We start from the raw sequence: 24,406 nt of genomic DNA, 5'->3' as shown, positions 1-24,406 counted from the left end.
CCTCTAGGCCTCCGCACTTTGACGGCACTAACTTCCTCTACTGTAAAGCTAGAATGGCTTGTCATCTTGAGGCGGTAGATTTGGGTGTTTGGAGAGTCACTCGTGACGGGATAAAACCCATTAAAAATCCCAATAAACCCACAAAGAGTGAAGAAAAATAAATTCAATTCAATGCTAGAGCTAAAAATTGCTTGTTTGAATCTTTTAGCATGGATGTGTTTAACCAAGTGTCCACTTTCAATACGACACATGAAATTTGGTTAAAATTACAAGAGCTCCATGATGGCGCAAGTAATGTCCATGAGCAAAAATATTGCCTAGCTCAATAAAGTTATGATTCTTTTGATATGAATGATGATAAGCTTGTTCGTGATATGTTTTCTCGTTTGAATCTAATTATCGATGAGCTCAATTTTATAGGATTAACAAAGCTAGGTGATGCGGACATCATGAGGAAGATCATCTCCGTGCTACCACAAAAGAAATATACAAGCATCATCACCATCCTTCATAATATGGAGGATTTGAGCACCATGACCCCGACCATAGTCATTGACAAGATAGTGGCATTTGAGATGTCACGTAAGATGGGTCATGAAGAAGCCTCTTCATCAAGCAAAGGCAAAGCTCTCGCTTGTAGTGAGCACAAGAAGATGAAGGGCAAGCAAGTTGAGACAAGTTCAAGCCCAAGCTCCTCAGGTGAAGAAGAAGAAGAAGATGCGGATGATGATGATGAAGAATCAAGTGATGATGATCAATCTTCCTCCTCCACCTTCGACCTTGATGAAGAATCAATCAAACTTATCAACAAGGTGGAGAAGATGATCCAAAGGCTCAACGTCAAGGGTGTGCCCATCTAAATTCAAGATTTCATTTTCACCAGTCAAAGAAATGAGCAAAGAAAGAAATGATGCTATGGATGCGAAGAATTGGGGCACTTTATGGAAGTTTGTCCAAACAAACCCACACCCAAGACAAATAAGAAGGCGTGTAAGGACACACCCAAGACAAATAAGAGGCTTGCCGGAAGACACACTAGAGGCCCACTTGTGCGTGGGGAAGGCAAAGGGCTATCCACGGAGTTACCCGATCGGGAGCTTGGCCCTTGCGAGGGATTTCTGGCGAGGGGCTCCAACGAGGACTAGGGGGAAGCTTGAGCGCTTCTTGATACATCGGTAAAAATACCAGAGTGGTCGACGGGAGTTTGCATCTCTACCTCATCTTTACCTTCCGCATTTACATTGCTGCCTTGGTTGACTGCTTTACTTTCCTAGTTTAGTTGATAGGCTAGTTGATAGAATTGTAACCTAGGTTGCATAACTCTTTGCGGTAGAGATAGTAACACACCTAGCAAAACCGTAGTTGCACATCTAGATATATTACTTTCTTGCATAAGTTTTGACTAGGTGGAATTAGAGGCTATAGTTAGAAATAGATTTTTAAGTTGCCTAATTCACCCTCCTCTTAGGCGTCACAGTCCCTTACAGAACAAATTCACACAAATTTGCATTCATATAAGATATGAAGGAAGGAGGGGGAGGAGGAGATGTTACCGAGAACCTGTTAGAGATGTTGGAGCCTTCGCCGGAGAAGGGGTCACGCCACGGGGAAGGGAGTCGCCGAAGAAGGGGTCACACCGCGGGGAGGGGAGTCGCCGTAGGAGGGCCGTCATCGGAGAATGGGGTCGCGCTAGGGAGGGGCACCACCAGGGGAGGAAGAGGTGCGATAGGGTGGCACGACCCACGGAGGGGGAGGAGCAGCCGGCTCAAGACACACGGAACTTGTCTTGCCGAATACGCAGCCTACGACAACTCCCCTGCAGCGGCTCCCTGGCGGCAGTGGCAACTCCCCAGCGGCGTGGAGGCGGTAGATCGAGCACTTGAATGGACGAACAGTCAAGCGAGGGAGAAACCAGATGGGACAATAATTTATTTGGGTGGCGCAAGTATGGGGCCAATAAAAATGAATAGTGGGAGGGGAAAAATAGGAGAAGACCAAAAGTAGGGGCTCTGTGCTAAAAAAATGTAGGGGCTCCGTGCTAAAAAAGTAGGGGCTCCAGTAGATAGTCTACCTGAGCTGTTTTTTTTAGCTCAACAACCTAAAAATAGAGTAGAGCTCCTGTTAGGTAGTACTGCTCCAAGAGACTCTGTATATGCTCTCGTGATGCCCGATTTAGTGGTTTTCTCGAAAAACCTATGTCCAACAGCTTCACTACCTGGTTTTCTAAAGTGGTGAGTGCTCTATTCCGTGATTCTTGGTCGGGAGAATTGATGAGGGGGCGTAGCTCGCCAGCAAAAGTGCATGCAAGCACCTTCCCGCGCGAGCGCCTGCCCTTTCCCATGCATGTTGCCATAGATATAAACGAATCTTGTTGATGTGGCCCATTAGAAATTTGGATTGGAGAGTGTGGATTAAAGAAGCTGTAGTGGTGTTCCAGTATTTAGAAAGCTATCTATTCTAGAGATCCTCTAAATTGTGTTTTTTTGAGATCTATTTTACAAAATCTCTGCTCTAGAGCATCGGCAAGAGTATCCTATTTTTTCTTCCTAAAACATATAGTTTTACAACCCCAAAAATGTATTGGGAGGAAAAAAGCCCAACAATTTTTAGAGCATCTCCTAGAGAGTCTCCATGTCCTTCCTAAATGATACTCCCTCCATCCCATTGAGTTTGTCGTTGGAAAACCATGCCCCCCTCACAATCCCGGTTCCCGAGCGATAAACTCAATGGGACGGAGGGAGTAGGAATAGAGATTTCAGTGAAAAACTATCTTTCAACAGCTTCTCTAAATGGTCATCCAAATATAGCTATATTCTACTCCGGATTTTTCGCTAGCCAAATATAGAAGACGAGAATGGCTCTCTAGAGTGCGCATAAGATATAGAAAAACTGTTGGAGAATAAAAAGATATAGAAAGCAATTTTTAAGCAAATGGCTCTCCAAATGATGATTTAGAGAGTGAGATTTAGAAAGTCTCTTGAAGATGCTCTTAATAACTCACTGCTAAAATATAGAAGACAATTTTACATCAGAAATCCTATACTATATCTAAATTATCCTAACCACTTTTATATATTACTTCTCTCTTGTATATTTGCATCAGGATCTTTTTTCTACTCTTTATTCTTTTTCCATCCTTTCACCTTTAGATCGGCCATACTATAGGGGCGCGAGTCCGCGCATCTTTACGCGCAAAGGGGCTTTTTTCTCAAGTGCTAAAAGATTATGAGGTGAGTTTTTTTCATTCTCCCCAAAAATCATGGATGGGAAAGGATTATTGGATACTCTCGGAGATGCTCTAAGATATCTACTGCTGCACCATGGATAGTCTTAATTAACTTAGTAAGGAATGTCTTTATTTAACCAACAAAAATATCATGAATACATTGTGCCACCAGTTTGTGCAAACCATGAAACTTGCGACTCTAAAATATGCTCTATGCATGTAAAATATGCTCTATGCATGTAAATGCATGTAAAGCATTTTTAATAGTAGTATTATAGTACTAGAGTTTTTAGTAATAATATTATAGTATTAAAAGTTTTTAATAATTATGTTATATAATAACAGAGAAAAGTTACTTCTATAATACTACTATTAAAACTTTTAAAATAATACTAAAATTAGAACTGACTTTTAACAGAGAAAACTTTTAATACTATAGGTAACTTTTAATATTATTATATTTAGACCGGGATAACACCGCTTGCCAAGTTTAGGGACCTGCAGTGATCACCTTGAAATGTTCAGGGACCGGGATGACACCGCCAGCTAAATTTAAGGACCTGCGGTGGTCACCTTGAAAGTTTAGGGACCTGAATGACACCGTCTGCCAAGTTTAAGGACTCACAAATATCATTTTCGAAGTTCAGAGACCTGGATGACACCGCCGGCCAAGTTCAGGGACCGGCGGTGAATTTTGCTCATCTAATAAATCATTAGGATATAATCTATATATTATTCTTTAATTTCTAGCTCTAGTAGATTGATGGACTGGGTGAATGCACCTTATTGATTATTATAGAAAATAAATATTTGTGGCAGATCTCTTTGCTTTGATATATTTAGTTATTATATTGTAGTCGCCAAATTATATTCCCCAAATACTGTCTACAACATTCACTATGAAAATGGATATACTCTTAATGAATTAAAAAAAGCTACGGAAATTATGTCTAGCATGATAGCTACGTATATCGATAATAAAAAAACATTGCCCTTGATAGTTTGAGGCAACAAGATATACAAAATCTTTAAAGTATGCTATCTAGATATAATATTCTCCTGAAGATATAATCTATCTTCTAAGGTATACAAAAAACCTTGGCCCACAAATACAACTAGCTAGTACCGAAACTTTTAGAGGACATTTAAAAAATGCTTAGCATGCATGGCGACTATCTATATATAAAAGCCCACCCATGACATTGATAGATTGAGGCCACAAACAGCAAAACCCAAACATTTCATCCATGATGAAACATCTCCTTCCCCTTGTTCTGCTCTTCGCCATCTCCCTCCCTCGTATCACTGCCACTGGTGATGCGAATGCGACCCAACTAATCTACGACACAGATGGACATCAACTGACTAGCCTTTCAGCATACTACATTCTCCCAGCACAAAAGGGGACCGGCGGCGGCGGCCTCAAACTAAATTCTTTGGCTCCCTTGGCGTCCTTCGTGATCCAGGCACGAAGTGAGGCTGACCATGGCGACCCTGTAAAGTTCAGCCCGCTTAGTGCATCTTCTGATGGGAAAACTCGTCTTTCAACCGACACCAAGATCATCTTCGCCATCATCACAACCCGCGTCGAATCACTGTATTGGTATGTCACAAGAAGCTGGTCGCTGCCATCGTCGGAGCCGCGTCAACTTGTCTCCATCCCGGAATACCTTATTAAGAAACCACCTGGATTTGTGTTCCGCGTCGAGAGGCACGTCGCCGGCGCAACCAAGGGGTACAAGCTGGTGTGGTGCCACGATGGGGAAATGAAGCCCTGCAAAGATCTCGGCCTGTATGAATCCGAGGGGAAAACATGGCTGGCGACAAGTGACTCCCCTTTCGTGGTCGTGTTCAAGAAGCGGGGACTTGATGTCTATGCATAGACGACAGTGCAGTTGACAGGCCTTGTGCATCTTGCATATGTCGTTTGTTCTGGTCGTGCATGCACTAATAGGAAGTCCAATACATGGTATCTAGCCTCATGGATTGGCTCCTACTTTCTAGAATAAAATACTATATAAGTTATAGACTGAGAACTGATGGCATGTGCATTATTGCCCTTGATTTCTTTATGGGTTGTCACATAATTTTTGTTTCCCTATATATCTTAGCAGCACGTTGAAGATCACTACTACATAATGTATTTTTAGAGACAGGTATTAATCCCATTTTCAGTCACTTGGCGCTTAGTCGGTCCAAGAATGTTGATGGAACACTTAAAAGATAAACAAGAGGATAATAAAAAGTTACATCCGCGCCAGCCTCTCCACCGGACTATGCAGATCCACGCCCTGGCTCCCAACCTCTGCTCTGCTCATGCCTTCACGCCACCCATGGCCAAAGGGGCGGAGGTGTCGGCCCCATAGGCAGAGAAATTTTTTTTAATTTTAACCTTTTTCGAATTTAATTTTAAATCTAACATTGTTGGTTTTTTTTAAAAAAAACTAACACTTTTGGCCGCGCCTATTTCCCTGGCGCGGCCAAATGCCTGTGCCGCGCCATGCATGGCGGCGCGGCAGAGGGCTGACGTGGCGGAGACCAGAAGCGATGACCGATGACGTGGCAGGGCTCTGCCGCGCCACCGATCTTGGCGCGGCAGTGCCGCGCCCTAATCCGTGACGCGGCAGAGGGGGGTATAACCCACGCCGCGGCCCGCTTGCCCGAGCAGCAAAGCCGCCTAGGCGTCGCTCCCGCACCCGCCTGTCGCCAACCACGCCGGCCGCTGCGCCACGTACGGCGGCAGCCCGGCCCTCCATTGCCGCCTCCGTCCCTTCCCTTCCATTCCTCGGCCGCCTCCCTCCCTCCTCGTCCTAGTTCAAGGTAATGACGCACATTTTATTTTCGTTTGAATGGTGAATAGGATATTATGAATGGGAGTTAAGATCAGTAGGAAAATTATGTTTGGGAACTATGGTGAAAATATTAGTTTGATTTTATCAATGTTAAGGTTAATTATTTAGTTATGATTATGTTTGTCATGTATATTTTTGTTGCTATAATTGTTCTTTATAATATTTTAGTTGCATTGCAAATGATTACATTTTCCAATAATTTGCGTTGTTTTGATTGATGTTTAATTTGAACCGTTTTATTATATGGAAGACATGTTTCGGGAGCAGTTATGGCGAAAACGGGGTCGTCCTAGAGAAATGTACCCCGACGAGTCTAGCAAAGATGCCCCCGTCCGTCCTGAACTCCCTGTCCCTAATTGTGACTGTGGTCGTTCGGTCGACGTGTTTCAATCGAGACATCCCGACACAGCGGCTCGTTGCTTCTACACGTGCAGTTGTTTTAATGTAAGTAATTGTTTCTACTATTTTTTTTTCTTCATTTGTATTACTAGATTACTAATATTTTGTTGAATTTTTGTTTTATAGGATCATGAGAGGTGCTTTTTCTTTCAGTGGATCGACGGTGCAGACAAGTTTGATCCTAGGTACCTCCTTTTCGACGATTGGTTTAGAAAGAGAAATCCCTGTGAGCGCTTCAAGCGGTGGGTTCCACCCCCCTGTTAGTTCCATGCTTTATTAATGATCAATGTAGCTATGTACTATAAATTCTATTACCCATGATCGATCTTAAGTGATCACATCTTTTTTTATCATGCGCTTAAAATTTCTAAAGCGAACGAAATTATTTGCCGCGCCATAGCCCAGGTTCTGGTGCTACATAGGCATGGTTCTGCGTCAGTGCCGCGCCATGGTACATGGCGCGTCAGTGCCGCGCCAGATCCCACGGCGCGTCAGTGACGCAGCGAGACCACGGCCATCTACAATTGAGTTGTTGTCGGTGCTGTATAAAACTATAAGTGCGGCACAAAACGAACATAACGCGAATAAATTGACGACAAGTTGCAATACAACATTTTCATTGTTTATGAGTCTACAAGTTTTCGACGACAATATTCGTTCGATATAAGTTCGACGTAATGAACTAAGTCCCACGACATGAAGGGGGTCGTCGTACTCCACATCAAGAAGAGGGATCAGCTGGTGCGGCGTGGGAGGGGCCATCCTGTTACAAAATGATAAACAAAGGGTTAGAGTATTCGAATTAACAATTTTCAGATTAACATTATGTAGCATTGTAAAATTTGAACTACATGTTATGCAATACGAAAACAATATGACATCACCTGCTGTCTTCTATGCCGGCTAGCCTTGTGGCCAGATTGTTTGCAAACGGAGCAAAGATTCCTGCCACGGGTCTCGTTGAAGTCTCCCCCGCCGTACATGTCTTCCCCGTACCCTCTCATAGCGTACATGTCCCCCTTCAGTCACTTCTTCTTCCTCCTATCCTTCCCTACCTTCATTAGATCCGGATACGGCGCGTAGTCATAACCATTATAAGGTGGCCACTGTGTTGGGTTAAGGTATGGCTCGAAGCTCATCTCCCAAATACTAACGGTGTTCGAACGGAGATACAAGGGTGACATATATGGTAGATCCTCATAGTTGTACCCGCGAACCCTGCAGGCCGTGATCATATGAGAGCAAGGGGCATGCATGATCTGAGGGACGTTGCAACTGCACTCTAACTTTTCAAGATCAACTCGGTAGTTTCGTCCACCATAACGTTCGCTGCCCAAGCTTGTGCCACCCTTGCCCCGTACACTAAAGATATGACGACGGGGTCCATACGGCTCGGCGGTGTGCTGCTTGGCTAATTCCTCGGCCTCCTTCAAATGTTCAGCTCCGGCCTTTCCAAAACGCCCCTGCTCAGCTATATTCCTCTGTGCAAGTTCCCACCTCTTCACAAAATATTCGTTGCACTTATGAAAGGAGAACTCAACAATTCCAGACATAGGCAACGATCGAACTCCGCTGAATACACGGTTGAAGGACTCCGAGGAGTTAGTAGTCATGATGCCATACCTGAAACCCCCCTCGTCATATGCTAACATCCACTAAGCCTTCTGTTCCATCTGCGCCTCTAACCAGGCCTTTCCCGCTGCATTTATCATCTTGTCTAGTTCTCTCTTTATCTCCTTGAACTCGTGCTCTGTACGTACACAACATAGAACCTTTACTTTGTCACATACCTCCTTCTTCCGCTGATGCCGCCAGAAATTTGCGGCAAAGTGTCTCATGCACCATCTATGTACTAGAGGCGGGAACCCATCTATATGCTCAGCTACAGCATTAAGAAGCCCTACGTGACGGTCGGAGATCAAACATATAATGCGAGTTGAGCCAAGCACTTGCACACGTAGAAGCCACATGAACCATGACCACGATTCATTGTTCTCTCCCTCTGCCAAAGCAAAAGCTACGGGTACTATCTGGTCCTCAGGATCAACAGCAGCAGCCATCATCAAGGTGTCCCTGTACTTTCCTGTCAGAAAAGTGCCATCAACAAGTATGACTAGCCGACAAAACTGAAATGCATGTTCTGTTTGCGCGAATGACCAGAACACACGATAGAGGACATGCCTCAATGGGTCCCGAAAAACCATCCCTCCGGTGTCCACAAACCATTTCAAGCCAGGGTTGTAATAATGCATTGCACATAAGATGCGGGGCACCCTGTTGTATGCTTCCTCCCAAGTACCCCATCGAATCGCCAAAGCAATTTGCTTAGCACGCCAAGTCTTTCCGTATGACACATCATACCTAACGAATCCAGATATGGAATGTTGTAAAGAAGACACCGAGATGTTGTTATTGTCATCAACGAGCCCCAATATACGACGGGCAAGGTAACGTGCAATGAGCTGCTGATGATTTTCCTTCCTCTATTGTCTAGGCAAGTGTGGGGTTCAACAACTTTTGTTATCCTCCACTTGCCATCACTCTGTCTCCTTCGTGCATTTAACCTCCACAGACAACCATTTTTGCATATCAAGTGGTACCTCAACTCCTGGTTCGAATGAGTGATAGTGTACGGTCTATGGTGGTACATAGCATAGTCCTGAAGGAAGAGTTTCATCTCTGACATTGTGTTGAATATCATCCCCTTCCTAAGGAGTTCTTTCTCATGGTTATACAATGAATTCCTACATAGCTGGAGACCGGTATCACAAACTGCCATATCCGTCATGCTGACATCCCTATAGTTTGGAACGCCCCTGAAAGGTACGTTCTTGGACCTTAGTTGCTCAAGCTCAGTCGCTGTGTAAGGTGGTGGTGGAACATACTGCTGCGCTTCACTAATTCTGGCCCATGAATCATAGGGGTTATCATCTACAGCCAAATCCATGACTAGTCTACCCTGAATATGGACACCATACAAAACCTCAGTTGGTACTGGTAAAGGCATAGTTTGAATTGGTACTGGCATGGCATCAGCCGGTGTTGCCACGGCATCTGTACCTCCTTGGTCATCATCAGAATCGTCTGAATCACTGCTAACTACATCACCGATCCTGTCCTCCTCCTCCTGCTCCTCCTCTTCCCGTTCAAACTCATTCACATCGAAGTCATTGCTTATACAGCCTACTGCAGTTGAATGAAACTACTCCTGCATCAACTGACCGTCCAAATCCATGTTTTCCTGAGTTGCTTCCTCTTCGACCCCTAATTCTTGTTCATTGCCTCTAAAACCATAAATGGACGGGCTGTCCTGAACACCATGCATCCTGTACCCATTCTCCACCACCACCTCAGCCATGGGCACATTAGAACCTTGGATAACCCTAGTGTAGCGGGACTAGTGAGCAGGATCGCGCAAGGGCATGAGGACATAGTGTGCCCTAGTCTTCCCAGTATCAAACCTCCCCTTCAGTGTGAAATCACCGCCAAACTTTGCATTCAAACGGACACAAAGGTCGTTGAAGCCAGGAGGTTCATCAAACCATTCCAATTCTTCTTCCATATCCTCAAACATACCATCTTCTCTCCTAACACTTTCTCCGTACAAAACTCTAACAGAGCAATCCATCTGCAAAACCATTTCAAGACACTTCATTAAGTCGTCGAAATCATCGTACCCAATGTTTTCGTAAACGCTAAACGCTAAACAGTCGGTCACCTACCATTTAGCATTTATTTGGGCTAAATAGCCCATTAAACAGGCTAAACGGACAATTAAACGAGGTAAACGGACGATTAAACGAAAACAGAACACCACCGTATAGCGTTTACACGGTGTTTAAACGGGCTAAACGACCATTTAGGCGAACAGTGATCGTACCTAATGTCCATACTAACATTAATACATTTTCTAACTATAACTATACTAACTAATCAAATATTTACATCTCTACAAGGCTAACTTATTATATTGGGACAATTGGCCACGGGACATGCCAAATGAGCACCGACGGCTGGTGGACACCCCAAATCCGCAAAGTTGCTGCTGGACACTGTGTTTCCACTTTGAATTGCCAGAAGACACCGCGCCCGGTTTCAGCCAAGAAAGGTGATGATTTGCCCAAATTGCCCTTGGCCCAACTGGTCAGCCCATTCTTCTTCCTCCCCCTTTCTTTCTCTGTGCCGGCCGCCGGCCTCCCACCGTTGAAGGAGAAACGGAGGAGAGGGCGCCGGCAGCAAGGCGAGCTCCGCGCGGACGCGTCATGAATTTGGGGCGAAGGAGGCGCTGGAGCACGCTGTTCCCGGCCGGAGGAGGCTTCCCGGCCACGGTGGCGCACACATGCGCCCATGAGGCCATGGCGGAGCCGCAGCTCGCACGCGTGCCCATGAGGCCGCAGCGGAGCTGCTGCTCACGCGCGCCGGCGAGGCCATGGCGGAGCCGCAGCTCGCACGCGTGCCCATGAGGCCGTGCGGACCGGCTGCTCGCCCATGCCGGCGAGGCCGTGGCGGAGCTGCTGCCTCGCGTGCCTGCCCACGAGGCCACGGCGAAGCTGCTGCTCGTGCGCCCGCGAGGACGCGGCGGAGCTGCTACTCGCGCGCGTGCCCGCGATGGCCGCGACGGACCGGCTGGTCGCGCGCGCCGGCGAGGCCGTGGCGGAGCGGCTGCTCGCATGCGCCCGCGAGGCCACGGCGGAGCTGCTGCTCGCGAGCGCCGCCATGCGTGGCCAGCTCAACGGCGGCGCGCGGCGCGGCCAGTTCGGGAGCGGGCAGCGTGCTCCCGCAGAGCTGCTCGGCTCGGCTGGAGGTGGTCCGGCGGCCACAGGCACTGGCGGCTGCGACCGCGTCCTCGCCACGACGGGCTAGCACCGGCGGCGATGACCGGGGAGGAGAGGCGCGGGAGCTGCGATGCGCCGATAGGGAGGCATGGTGCGGTCGTACGGAGGAAGGGCGCAGCAGCGGGGCGACGGCGTGAGCTCGACGGCCGGCGGCAGCGAGGGTGGGTTCGTCTGGGAGGCTGTCTGGCTCGCTGACGAGGACCGCGTCGCGGCGGATGGAATGGGCTGACCAGTTGGGCCAAGGGCAATTTGGGCAAATCATCACTTTTCTTGGCTGAAACCAGGGCGCGGTGTCTTCTGGCAATTCAAAGTGGAAACACAGTGTCCAGCAGCAACTTTGCGGATTCGGGGTGTCCACCAGCCGTCGGTGCTCATTTGGCATGTCCCGTGGCCAATTGTCCCTATTATATTACGTATACGAACAAAACTAAATAATTATACTAACTATACTTTAATAATTTTACTAACTTTATTAACTGCGTTAACAATATTAGTGGACTACCTCGCTGCAGCGCGCAAGACCGGGCCGGGAGGCGCGGGCGCAGACCTAGGCGGGCAGCCGCCGGGCGTGACCGGAGGTTCTGGCCGGAGGGGGAGGCACGCCAGCGTGCCGACGCGGCGGATGCACCGGGCGGCCGGCGGCCAGGCTGCCTGGCGCGGCTGCATTGCTACTATTGCGGGCGCGGCTCGCTAGCTGCCGCAGGCGGGCTGGCTGGCGTGGGCGGACGCGGCCGTGGCGGACAGCGTGCACGGCGGCGAACAGGCGCGGGCGAAGGCGGTGGCGGCGCCCAGGCTGCGTGGCTGCGCTGCTCGCGGAACGGTTTTGCTACTCGGGCAAGCGGGCCGCGGCATGGGTTATACCCCCCTCTGCCGCGCCACGAATCAGGGCGCGGCACTGCCGCGCCAAGATCGGTGGCGCGGCAGAGCCCTGCCACGTCATCGGTCATCGCTTCTGGTCTCCGCCACGTCAGCCCTCTGCCGCGCCGCCATGCATGGCGCGGCATAGGCATTTGGCCGCGCCAGGACAATAGGCACGGCCAAAAGTGTTAGTTTAAAAAAAACCGACAGTGTTAGATTTAAAATTAAATTAAAAAAAGGTTAAAATTAAAGTAAAATTAAGGGCGGATGGGTGGGTGGCACCGCGGGAGGTTCTTAACGACCAGATCTGGGGAAGAACGAGATGTTGAAGATGTAGAGATGGAGACAACCCGTGACCATGACACCTTGCCGACAAATGGCCACCCCAGTTCCACAGTGAAGGTCAGCCCAGCTTTCGTGGTAGATGGTTCCGATGCCTCATGAGGGACCACGGGGTCACATATTGTCATGACCTGCCTTCTCTTCTTTTTACTACGGCTCAAGCATGAAACCTATAACTCAGAGCATTAAATTTTTAATACAACACAAATATGCAATGATTAACCCACCATAAAAATTTTATCACAATTGAACGAATTAATAACAGAAAAACATAGATCTAAATCTACATCAAAAATTTTGTACTAAAGCATACCATACCATATATTCACTGTGTAGATATACTCAAGTGAAGTCCAACAAAACAAGACTTTCCATTTTATGATTTTACTATGATTTATTATAATTTTTTAAAGATTCAGAGATAATAAACATAAAAGAAAATGAGAAAAAACAACGAGGGAAACAACTATGGGGTCACGATTTGGGAGATGTGGGAAGAGATGTGTCCAATTTTATAGTTGATGGAGAAAATGCTGACTTTTACGATAATTGATTGGGAAAAAATTGGACCTTTTTCTTTAAAAAATGCAATGCACTCGGATGGCCAAACAACATACTGATTGTGGCCTATATATTTATTTATATTTTTTAGGGGAATATATTTATTTATATAAGTACACGTGAAACACATTTGGGCCTGGAATATAAATCCGCTGCTACTATCGGAGTGGGCATCAGATCAACAGGCCGGGCCCGGGCGGGCCGTGGTCATGAACCCTTGTGGTCCGTACGCCGCCTGATGTGTGCCCAGGGCCCTGGCCACGCGAGAAAAGCAGCTGCCGGCGGTGCGCGGAGGGAAAAGCAACAGCACGGAAACAACGACGGAAAAGCGAATCAAGCCGGGAAGGGAAACAAATCCGTCGCCCGCGCGGCCGCGCCGCGGTGCCTACCTTCGTGGCTGCCGGCTGCGCCGCCGCCTTGTCGCCCACCGTACCCGCCATGAGCATTGAGCATGACGCAACCCGCCGCCGGCAACAGATGCAGGTTACACAATGGAGTACCAGCATGGTCTAGGCAAAGCTGCTTCTCTGCTACTGCGAACACATTCGAGCAGTACTAACCAGTAAGTATCACCACGACACCATTTTTTCGCGATAGGGCCATTCACCCGTTTTCCATTAAGAGGAAAATAACTATTAGTATACTCATGCGCGATCACGCAAGCGAGGAGCCTTCGTGACACAACACACCTTACCACCTAGTTATTGGATACACTTAGAAAAATTTACATAGTAAAGGTGTTTTGCGACCAAATCAGCAAGACAAAAGCGAGTGTCTAGACCCACGGGTTCCTACCTGGGAAGAGGACCTGCATGGCTTCCCGCGTCGACGCCAGGAGTTTGAAGGCGGTCTGGAATTCCTCAAAGGAGGCTTCGTCAGGTAGCTCAGTCTCCATCTCGAGCCCCAGACGTTTCATCATCACCTTCCGCGCTTGAGCCTCCGGCTTCTGTTCCCTGTGCCTGCTCTTGGCGGCAAGCCTAGCGCTCCTCTTGGGGACGAGCTCCGAGTCGTCCAGCTCCCCCGCCCGCGCTCTGGTCGCCCGGGTTAGCCGTAGTCGTGGAGGCGACGACAAGACAGGCATCGTGAGAGGCTTCTTGAATACAGTGATGAAGTCATTGGTCGAAGTTACGGCCATCGTGTCAGGCGCACTGCCATCAACAGCCGGTGTGGCTGGCCCGCCTCCGTCTGCACCTACCTTGTTGGCGGGGAAGTCGACCTAGACCGGGGGTGGGGATCCCCTAGCCTGCTCCGGCACCAAGAGCGAGGGCCTTGGTGATGTTTGGTTTGAGTCGCACTCGTCTGGGCCCGAAAGACACAGATCCACCGCTTGGGCCACCTCCGACACGACCTGGCTCGTGGGACCTACCTGATGTGGCCTTTTGGTTAGACATGCCTCCACCTCAACCAGCATGGGATCGAAAGTCCCAACGCTGAATCTCCGAGCAACGGTCCACTACGAGCTCAGGCTCACGGTGCACCGCTTGTATCTGCATTTTGCCTCCCTGCATAGCGACGCTAGAGTGGTCGTCTAGCTGACACACGTGTGCAAAGGGGCCCCCAAGCCAAGCACAGACCCTGGCCGCGCCTACAGACATACGGAACCTCGAGGAAAGGTGTGCTTGGAACTCCTCCGACGTAACGGCTGGCTGGTCTCCACCAACAAGTGCGACGAGAACGAGGGAGAGGTCTGCTCTAAACGTGGCGAGCTCCACGTTCCTCTGGACGACGAAGACCTCAATCTTGGGATGGCTATCAACGTCACCCAGAGACGGTGATACATCACCACCACGACACCATGACTTTACATTCCAAATGTACTCTACTTTTGCACAATCATGTTATGACCTGTGAACGCCTTTTGTTCTTCAGAGCTTCAGAAGATGTCGAGAACTTGCTTCCGGGATACCGTCGCAGTGACCCATCATCAACAATTGATGAAGCTGTGAGAGACAAAGTCAAGTTGCAGTCTGGAACTTTAGACAGACGAGTCCTGAACATCCATGCTACCATCGTCATTCGTCAAGCTTGCTGGATGCAGGGAGGAGATTGCATGGTTTGAGTTGGATGCGTGGATAAATGAATTTGTTGACCAAGCCAGCATTGCTCTTCTTTCCAAGAATTCGTTAGAGCAAAACAGGGATGAACACGCAGTGCCAAGCAGGACTAAATTAGTGCAAACGCCACATAACAAAAGCAGTGCAACAGGACCGCAGCTTAGCTATCTTCCTCTACAACGATGGGAACTGAACATTCAGTTCAGCAACAGGACCGCAGCTTAACTAGAGGCAGCAACAAGTGAGATGAACAGGTAACATTCCTCTTGTCACTGTCACTGATAAAGTGATAATCACCAATCACCATGACGATGGGACGCCATCGATCACACACATGACACGACATCATCTCTGCATGCATGCTCTTACAGCAGCCGCGACACACGCCCTGCCTAAAGCTTTAGCTACATCTCTACTGTCGGTGTCTGACACTTAGCGGTCAGCGCTTCTGGGCGTGGACGATGGCGAGGAGGCGCGCGACGCCCTTGGTCCACATCTCGTACTCCCGCTGGCTGCCGCACTCGAACTCGATCACCCGCTGCTCCGCCGTGCGCAGCCCGAAGTAGCGCCGCTGCTCACCGCCCTCCAGCAGGTGCCGCCCCGGCCACGCCGCCACGTCCCGGCACACGTCCACCACCACGCCTGCATGCAATGCACTCAGCCAGCTGCGTCAGCGTTCACCACGCCTACAACTTGTAGCTGTACGGACGGTTTGCAACAGCTTGCACACTTACTCTTCTTCTTCTTCGTGATGGTGCCACCGACATGCTTGCTCTTCATCTTCAGCATCACCTGCAGAAATGGCAGGCGGGGACCCAATTCAGTTTGGCGATGCTCAAAAGATGAGTTGCGACTGATACTGAAGGACGTGAGACTCGATTGGGCGATGCTAAAAGAATGAGTTGCGGCTGAAGAACACGAGATTCGATTTGGTTCGATTCGTACCAGGCCCGCCCGGTTGATGTACACAGAGACAACCTTCCAATGCAACGATCCTGTACAGACACGACCAGACCAGCATCCTCATCAGAAACGTTGCGCGAGCGCGACGCCAAGGTTCGTTCGTCAATGGAAACTGCACACGAGCACAGAGTGACAGGGGTACCTTTGCGGGTGCGCTTGAGGAGCTCGGTGCCGCGCGCGAGCAGGTCCTGCGTGCAGATGCCCAGGAAGTTGTTCTCCTCGCCCAACACCAGCTCGTCGCTGAAGCAGCTGCTGCTGCTGTTGCTGCTCTCCACCTCCCTCTGCTGCTGCTGCTGCTTCGGCTGGCCGTCGTGCTTGTGGCCGCAGTGCTGGAGATGCTGCCCACCACCTCCGCCCACCGCGCCCTTCTCCACGGGGATCACCGCCGCGACGTTCCACACCTCCTTCAGCGCCCTGGCCCTGAGCGTCGCCGCGCCGCGCAGCGCTGCCAAAGAAAAAGACCAAGCAAACGCCGCCATGCGGTCGCGTCACTCTGATGTTCCATTCCCCGCCAGAGATCGATCGGAACGCTGTACGGGCTCGGTTTGCAGTGCCGAACCTGTGGCGGCGGCGGCCGTGATGGTAGCGACGTCGCCGGGGGTCCTGACGTTAACCGCCGACCCCACGGCGGCCGCCAGGTGCTCGCGGTCGGCGCCCAGGTCCTCCGCGGCCTCCACGCACTGCGCGGCCACCAGCGTCGCGGCCGACGCCACCGCCATGTCCGTGCGCGCGCCGCGGCCGTCCTTGCCCGACGACGAGGCCGCGGCGGTGGCGGCCGCCACGGCGGCCACGGCCGCGGCCACGGCCGCCACGGACACGGCGGCGTGCACCTGCGCGTTGTGCGCCCGCGTCTCCTCCTTCCTCCTCTCCTTGCGGTCCTTGAGCCACCGCCCCACCGTCTTGCTCCCGCCGCGGGCGTACGGCTGCGGCTTCGGCGTGCTCACCGCTCTGCAGAACTGCAAAGAATTTTTCACCACCAACAACAACGGCAATCGTTCAGTTACAATTTGTTAGATACTGTTCAGCGCATCAAAGATGGATTTTTTCCCCGTTGACAGTCCCCCCTGCTCAAGTTATCCTACTTGCTCTGCAAAAAACCCTACAGTTAGGCAAATGAACTGAATTGTTAACATCTTGATTAACTAATGAGTAACGAACCATCGCAGATAGTTAAGCTATAGGATTAATGAATAGAGCATGAGTTCACACTTCACAGGATTCATCCAAATAATATAATCCTAGTCATCTCTACACTCAGACAGGCAGTAAATCTAAAAATTCTTGCAAAGGATTTGACAATTGCTCCTGCTCATCCAAAAAATCAGACAAAACTTCGAAGTGATTGTGACACGTAAACTGAAATACCATTCTGCAAATAGTAGTTTTATGCTACATACTCCCACCGTCCTAGAAAGAATGCAATTTTAACACAGTGTCACGTTTTAGTACCTTAAGTTTGACCAATTATAGATAAAAAGTATCAATATTTATAATGTCAAATAAATACCATTAGATTACTAAATGTATTTTCATAATAAATTAATTTAGAGTGATAAATGTGAATATAATTTATTAAAAACTTGATCAAACGTGAATTACTTTACGTGGCACGTAACCCATATTTGCATTATTTTTGGGACGGATGTAGTACGTTTTAAGGCCAATGAACTGAACCCTAAATGGACCATTGCATATAGTTATGCTGCAGAACATTGATCATGAGTATTCAAAAACTTTAAATAGATCATGAGTTGACAGGATTCATCCAAACAACAACTCAACAAGCCAAGTGATACCGGCTAGTACACTCAACATGGCCATGTTCGCTTCGCTGAAAAAAAAAAAGTTAAAACACGATTCCGGCTGATTTGTTACGAGAGAAAAGTACTGTTCCGGCAGAACGAACAGGGCCAAACTTTACCTGACCACTGCATATGATGTGTTTCCATGGCGTTACTCTAGGCTTGCTAGGGGCACGCTGATGGAATCCCGAGGCGTGCCAATGCGCCATGGCCATGGTGTGTCAGTGTTTGTCTGTCCAACGCAACGCAACGCAACGCATCCGCCAGTGACCTGACCACTCTGTGTGATCAGGATTGGAGCAACACATGGCACAGTCATGAGGGGAGACAGGTACCAGGCGTCAGCAATTTTATTAGATTAGACGACGCAGTGATTAGCCTCGGAGCAGACAGGGGTGGCACAGTAGAAAAGAGTGCATCATTAGGTTAAGACTGTGAAAGCTGGGGCAGTGACACTTGATTAGGGGTAAGAAGGATGCCCATGACAGGCGCGAAAAGGGAGCATTTAACTAAAGGCCAAAGTGATGAGGCAAGAACTGCATAGGCCTGGCCTGCAACTGCAAGCCTCTTGCTTTCTTCAAGCTAGGAGTACTCCTAGTACCCACCCAGCCGGGGAGTGAGGAGGCGAGGAGCTCAGTGCCCCAGTGTTTGATGCTGGCTGCTGCTGCTGCAGTGTTTGCTTGTGGGAGGAGGAGACCGGGACCGGCAGGACAGGGCTGCAGCTCTCGCAGCCTTGCAGCTGCAGGGCTGCTGCTGCTGGAGTGGCAGACTGGCAGGGCAGCAGGTCAGCAGCGTGGAGGCTGGAGCTTCTTCAGTTCACCGTTAGCTGATGTGGTGTGAAAAAAAAATTATTCGTTGATCGAAAACGGTTTATAAAACAAAAAGCCCAAGCGAACAGGTCCCATCACGTCGCATCGCAGAACGCAGATCCCACCCCACCACCACCATGGACCATGGTCAGATACAGTTCAGAGGGCATCACCACATCCACTTCCACTGTTGTACATACACGGACCACACCACACCACACCACACCAGCACAGCACAGAAGGAAATGGGAGCGTTGCCGGTCACTGTAGTGGCCGGGATCAGTCCACAGCCTGGCTCTCTTCAGTTTCAAATGGGCACGGCAGCAGAGCAGATTGAGGCAGAGGATCATGTGGTTACACTACACTACACTACACTACAAGCTGTCACACATACTACGCGGGACCGACCGTATCGTTTGACCATGAACTCATGCAGTCATGCTTGACGCCATGTGGTTTCAGAACCTGCTCTCTAGTGAGGCCAACGCAAAACTCTTTACTGCTGGTAAGCAATGGTCAATGATAAAAGTCTAAGACCCAGGCCGGCAGGCATGTCTAAAGTCTGAACAAAAAGGAGACTCTATTCTACTCCAAGCTGCCAATTCATTTCATAACCCTAGTGCTTGTTTTGTTTCGCATCAGTTCTTTAAGCTGCGTGGGTCGTTGATGAGCTGCACACAAAGACTAGCACGGGTAGGAAAGGAAAGGAAAGGAAAGGTAACACACGCCTACGAACCACAAAAAGTGGATGGAAATGAGCCATCATTTGTTGTGAGAGCACACTGCATACAGGTGCCCACACACGCTGCTCCTACAAGCAACAGCTGCAGCAGTGGCAAAGAGAGAAATGCAGCAAAGGCGGAAAGGCAACGGCATGCCTGAGCAAGAAGCAAGAAGCAAGAAGCAAGCAAGCATGGAATGAGAAGGTGAAATGGTTTGGTTTGCACAGGTTTTACAGCCACAAGAATGCAAGGCCTCACTCACAATTTGCATTGGGGCATGGAAAATGCTAGAGGGAAGGCAAAAGGCATGGATTCGAATATATACTGTACATGTCTTGTCTGTAAATTCTACCCCAATGCATAGCCCAATGATTTTGACATGCAGCCACTTTGCCCAAATCTGTGAAACTCGCGGAGACATGGATTGGAAGTAAAGTGTGTTTCATCGGATGGAGAGAAAGGGCATTGTCCATGACTCCAAGTTCTTCCTCTTTTCAACCTTTGATTGTTATCCCTCCACTGTGTAGGAATTTTTGTGAAAGGGAAAAAAAAAGCTGCGGAGCCTGCATCGGCATTGTAGGCCGGTGCTTCTGCTCCAGCTAGCTGCATTTGCTAAGCTGAATATGCTAGGAACATACTCCTACAGTACGTGGTAATTACCAGCACAGCTGCACAAGGGACTCTATGCTAATAATCCTTGTTGTATCTACAACTTTGCTAAACCTGTCTTTGACCAAGTTTCTTGCACAAATGCACAACCAGAGAAGCAAACAAACAAGTGCTGTGTTTCCTAAGGCAAACAGAGCATCAAACAGAGGAAACATCAGCCAGATGACCAGCACCTACAGACTGCGTGGTTGAGAAAACCAGGAAGCGATCAGACTGATACAGGCATGCAGCATCTCAAAAAAAGAAAAGAAAAGATGCAGGCATGCAGGATATCTGAACCCAGCTGACCAAGCTAGCAGAAGTACCAAACAAAAAGTGCAGTGCCTAACACACAGAGGAAGCAGCAATTAACAATAATCTGGTAAAGTGCTGCTACTATTAAACCATGTGCCTTGTCTTGTGACACCAAATGTCTCATATTAAACTGAAACAAACACGTCCATTCAGGTTCCTAGAACTAATTGGGTATTAGTTATAGGTAACAACCAAGAATTAGAATGGTCGTGCTAGTGGTGCAGGGGCGGAGAAGAAGAGATACCTTGGTGTCGTCGATCTCAGGCGAGACGGGTGGGCTGTCGGAGAGCGACCCGCCGCCGTTGAGAGGCCCGCTGCTGTGGGAGAGCCGGCCTGAGGTCAGCGGCGACACTTCCTACGTTCAGGTTCAGCCAAGCGAAGCAAGAAAATTAGTCAGCCTCAAATTCAGCACACCAGTCGTCGTCGGAAACAAGAATCGATCGTGCAACAGGAGTTGAACATGAACATCAAACGTTTGTCAGTTCTTTCTGTTTTCGGTTTGTTCGTGGAGAAGGAGGAGAAAAAAATGGTGAGTTTTTGTCTGGTTCTTGTTGTCCTCACCTGACTCTTCCAGGAGTACAGGCAAAGTCCAGACATCTGATAGTGGCATTAAATTTAAATTAAAAAGAGGGAGCAGCAACAGCAAAGAGGGGGATGCGAAATGGAACAAACATTCAGGACGAGAAGACAGAATCGCGCCAACCAGAATAGAAATAGATAGACAAAGTGGCTTCAAAGAAGAACACTGGCTGCCTTGAATTTATTTCTGTATATAAAAAAGACCGGATTTTTGTTCGTTTATTAAAAGAATGAGGAAAAAGTGGCGGAGAAGGCACGCACCGACGGCGCCATGATCCGGTCCAAGACGAGCTGCGAGGTGGCCGCGGACGCGAAGGAGAAGGAGGTCCCGGAGGCCGGCGGCCCGCCGGCGCCGGCGGCGGAGTCGGCGTCGAGCTCCGCGGCGACGTCCTCGGAGATGGCGGCCACTGCAGGCGCGGGCGCGGCGGCGAGCGCGCGGGAGACGTCGGCCGCGGACGCGCTCCAGGAGCGGGACAGGAACTCCAGCGGGTCCCGCGGCGGCTCCGGCGGCCGGAGCGGGAGGTCCCCGCCCCCGCCGCCGCCGCTGGCCGCCCTCCTGGGCCTGGCGGCTCCCGCGTCGGTCATGGGAGCCCGGAGGGAGGAGAGCGGCGGTTGCTTGCTTCTCGTGCGGGCGTTCGCAGTGCGCGCGGTCGTGTCGCGCGTGGGGCTCGCACGCGCGCGGATAGGTGGTGGTGGTGGCGAGCGGAGCGGACTGCGGAGGCGGAGGTTGCTTTTGGGAAGTGGGCGTGGGAGGTTTTATAGAGTGTGAGAGTGAGTGTGGTGTGTGGACTGTGGAGCCTCAGCCCTCAAGGTCACGATGGAAGTGTGCATAAAGTTTTGTTTCCGTATTTTTTTTACTCCTCCTTTTTCAACTGCTGCTTCCTCGTAGGGCAGTAAATGGCATTTCCCCCCTAACTTATCAGTAAATCAAAATTCTCCACATCTATGTTATGGTGATCATAAGATCGATCTCATTCTAAGGCCTTGTTTGGTTGTTGTTGTATTAAAAAAATAACAGTTTTAGAATTATTGATGTGCAAAAGCGTGGTTTAAAAAGAATACGTCTAGAATGGAGTTTTAAAAACTCCAAAAGACCGTAGAAAAACTATGGTATTCAAAACTATAGAGTTTGTTGCATCCAAATACTTCGTAACACTGTGAAACCATAATATTTCATAAACCTCGTATTTTTTTTTTCTAAAACTCCAAAAAATACTGTGTATTCAAATAGGGCTTAAACTGCAAGCTACCACAAAGTTACAAGTACTGATCTATTGCTCTCTCACTTTTGTTTTTTTCTTGGGCCCTATTTGCATCGGCACAGCTTCAGCCATACCGGTAGAGCTACTCATAAGGTTAAAAGCTAAAAAAATGCTTCACCAGTGAAGCGGAGCTGTGGTCCAGTTTAGTTGCAAAAAATTTTGCAAAATTTTTCAAGATTTCTCGTCACATCGAATCTTTGGACGCATGCATGAAGCATTAAATATAAATAAAAAATAAAACTAATTACACAGTTTAGACGAAATCCACGAGACGAATCTTTTAAGCCTAATTAGACTATGATTGGATACTAATTACCAAATAACAACAAAAACTGCTACAGTGTCATTTTGCTAAAATTTTCGGATCTAAACAAGCCCTGTGACGAATGGAGCCTTCGACGTTTAGTTTAAATCTGTAGCATCTACAGTATCAAATTGGTCTTAAAATATTAATTAGAAAACCAAAATGACTACTGTCTCACTGTCTCCGTCAACATGCTACGTCACTTGCCTTTTTTAGTTATTAGTAGGTTTGACCCACTTTTTGGCTGGCCCAGCTTCCTGCTTGTCTTGGCTCACACTGACTTGGCCGATGTCTGCTGCATCAGGTGAGCCGCCGTATGAACGGGCGGAGGGTCCAAAAGTCCGGTCGTTGATCTGCACTGGGGCTCCGCAAATAAATCTCACCATGGTCTTGGCTCACCATGATGGTCTTGGTCCAAAAGTCTTGGCTCACACTGACTTGGCCAGCTAGCTAATCGCCATGACATATTTCTCTGTGCTGCTTACTAGTAGTACTGCTAGGACCAATAATCCTGCGTAGCGTAGCATCTGTTTTAGAAGTTGGTTGGGCTATAAACAAAAAAAGGAGCTGGGAAGGAGTCAAGAAAGTCGTTGTTAGTTGGGCTTGTTATTAGGATTACCATTCTTATCCATGCTAGCTGATGCATGCAAGAACACATCGCGACAGAAAGAAACAAAAAAAAAAACAAAGAAAAAGACGGCAGCATCTAATAAGGTTTGGGAGGAGTGGAGGCCGGTCTGAACCGAATGGATCTTCAAACAGTATTGGCAGCTCTAGCTCTGCAGACTTTAGACGGTATACAGGTCATGCTCAAGGTGGAGGCATCAGGAGCGACGACGGACGTGCGCACGTTTAAACTTGAGATGCATGCATGCATGCTCGGCTTGGATGATCACGGTAGGCTAGCTCCAAAACAATTTGGTCTAATTAATTTGTGCGTGGAAGCTCATAATTGATCTGCTACTGGCTAGTTTAAGGGCTTGTTTGGTGTAGCTCACAACAGCAGCTACACCAGCTTTATGAGCTGTTTTTTTTTTTGCCAAACACTCATTTTCAAAATAGTTTTATGGGTAAAACTGTTTTTCTCCTCTCACAAAGACACAAGTTGATATAAAATTGAAAATAGTAGCTTATCCTAGCTTTATCTCCCACATGTGGAGCCCACTGTGCAAAAAAAGACTCCCGTTGCCCCAGCGCAGAGAGAGAGAGAGCACGGCCGTGGGATGGAGGCGCGTCGGGGCGCGGCTTGCGCGGCCCGCTGTGGTGCCGGAGCGCCGCCCAACGAGGAGCCGTGGCGCGGCCGCAGCCGGGGAGCAAGGGCGCGGCCGTGGGGACGCGGGGGCGAGGGAGCGGCCGCCGGCACGGGGCTGGGCGCGGCCGCCGGCATGGGTTTGAGTGCATTCGCTGTGCGCGGCCACGGGACAGGGCGTGGCCGCCGGCGTGGGTCCTGGTGCGTTCGTCGGCGTGGAGCAAGGCGTGGCTGCCGCGCGTGGGTCTGGCCGCATCCGCCGGCGCGTGGCAAGGCGCAGCCGCGGGTGTTGGGAAAACAGTTTCCGAACAGGTTTAGGAGAGGAGAGTGGAAAGAGACGGCTAGGGTTTGTCGACCTTGACCGGACGCTGCCAGCGTCCGGTCAGTCTCCTTGATCTCGGAACTGCTACGTCAGCTCTGACCGAACGCTGCCTTCCAGCGCCCGGTCAGTCCGAGAGCCAGCGTCCGGTCGTATGACCGACGCCAAGTCTTCACTGCCACGCCTGACCGGACGCGCCGGTTCCTCTGAGACCAGCGTTCGGTCACTTTGTGATCAGCGAGATCGACCCCTTTTCACCTCTATCTCCTTCACCCTTGCTCAAATATGTCAACCACCAAGTGTATCA

The 24,406-nt window shown here is 49.3% G+C and overlaps 2 protein-coding genes across 2 annotated transcripts; one reads left to right on the top strand and one right to left on the bottom strand.

Annotated features, from left to right (window-relative positions):
* The first annotated feature begins 4,473 nt into the window (after positions 1–4,473).
* Positions 4,474–5,109, top strand: LOC136532413 (alpha-amylase/subtilisin inhibitor-like). Its single transcript, XM_066525014.1, has one exon. It carries the CDS (start codon positions 4,474–4,476, stop codon positions 5,107–5,109), a length of 636 nt encoding a protein of 211 aa, XP_066381111.1.
* Positions 5,110–15,374: 10,265 nt separating this feature from the next.
* On the bottom strand, positions 15,375–21,677 carry LOC136532416 (VAN3-binding protein-like). The gene is made up of 7 exons (XM_066525016.1): positions 21,227–21,677; positions 20,631–20,741; positions 16,650–17,046; positions 16,233–16,535; positions 16,073–16,122; positions 15,862–15,919; positions 15,375–15,769 (listed from the first exon to the last, which is right to left on the bottom strand). Exons 1-7 carry the CDS (start codon positions 21,548–21,550, stop codon positions 15,567–15,569), a joined length of 1,446 nt encoding a protein of 481 aa, XP_066381113.1. The 5' UTR covers positions 21,551–21,677; the 3' UTR covers positions 15,375–15,566.
* Positions 21,678–24,406: the final 2,729 nt, after the last annotated feature.

This window comes from Miscanthus floridulus, unplaced genomic scaffold, assembly GCF_019320115.1.
Source record: "Miscanthus floridulus cultivar M001 unplaced genomic scaffold, ASM1932011v1 fs_613_1, whole genome shotgun sequence".
Lineage (NCBI taxonomy): Eukaryota > Viridiplantae > Streptophyta > Magnoliopsida > Poales > Poaceae > Miscanthus > Miscanthus floridulus.
This window is presented reverse-complemented; position numbering and strand designations above follow the sequence as displayed.

Coding starts and splice junctions, on each gene's coding strand:
- LOC136532413 (XM_066525014.1), top strand. CDS start 4,474: ATGATGAAACATCTCCTTCCCCTTGTTCTGCTCTTCGCCATCTCCCTC.
- LOC136532416 (XM_066525016.1), bottom strand. CDS start 21,550: ATGACCGACGCGGGAGCCGCCAGGCCCAGGAGGGCGGCCAGCGGCGGC. Junction 20,742..21,226: donor ACCGGATCATGGCGCCGTCG/GTGCGTGCCTTC, acceptor ACCTGAACGTAG/GAAGTGTCGCCGCTGACCTC. Junction 17,047..20,630: donor CTGAGATCGACGACACCAAG/GTATCTCTTCTT, acceptor AATTCTTTGCAG/TTCTGCAGAGCGGTGAGCAC.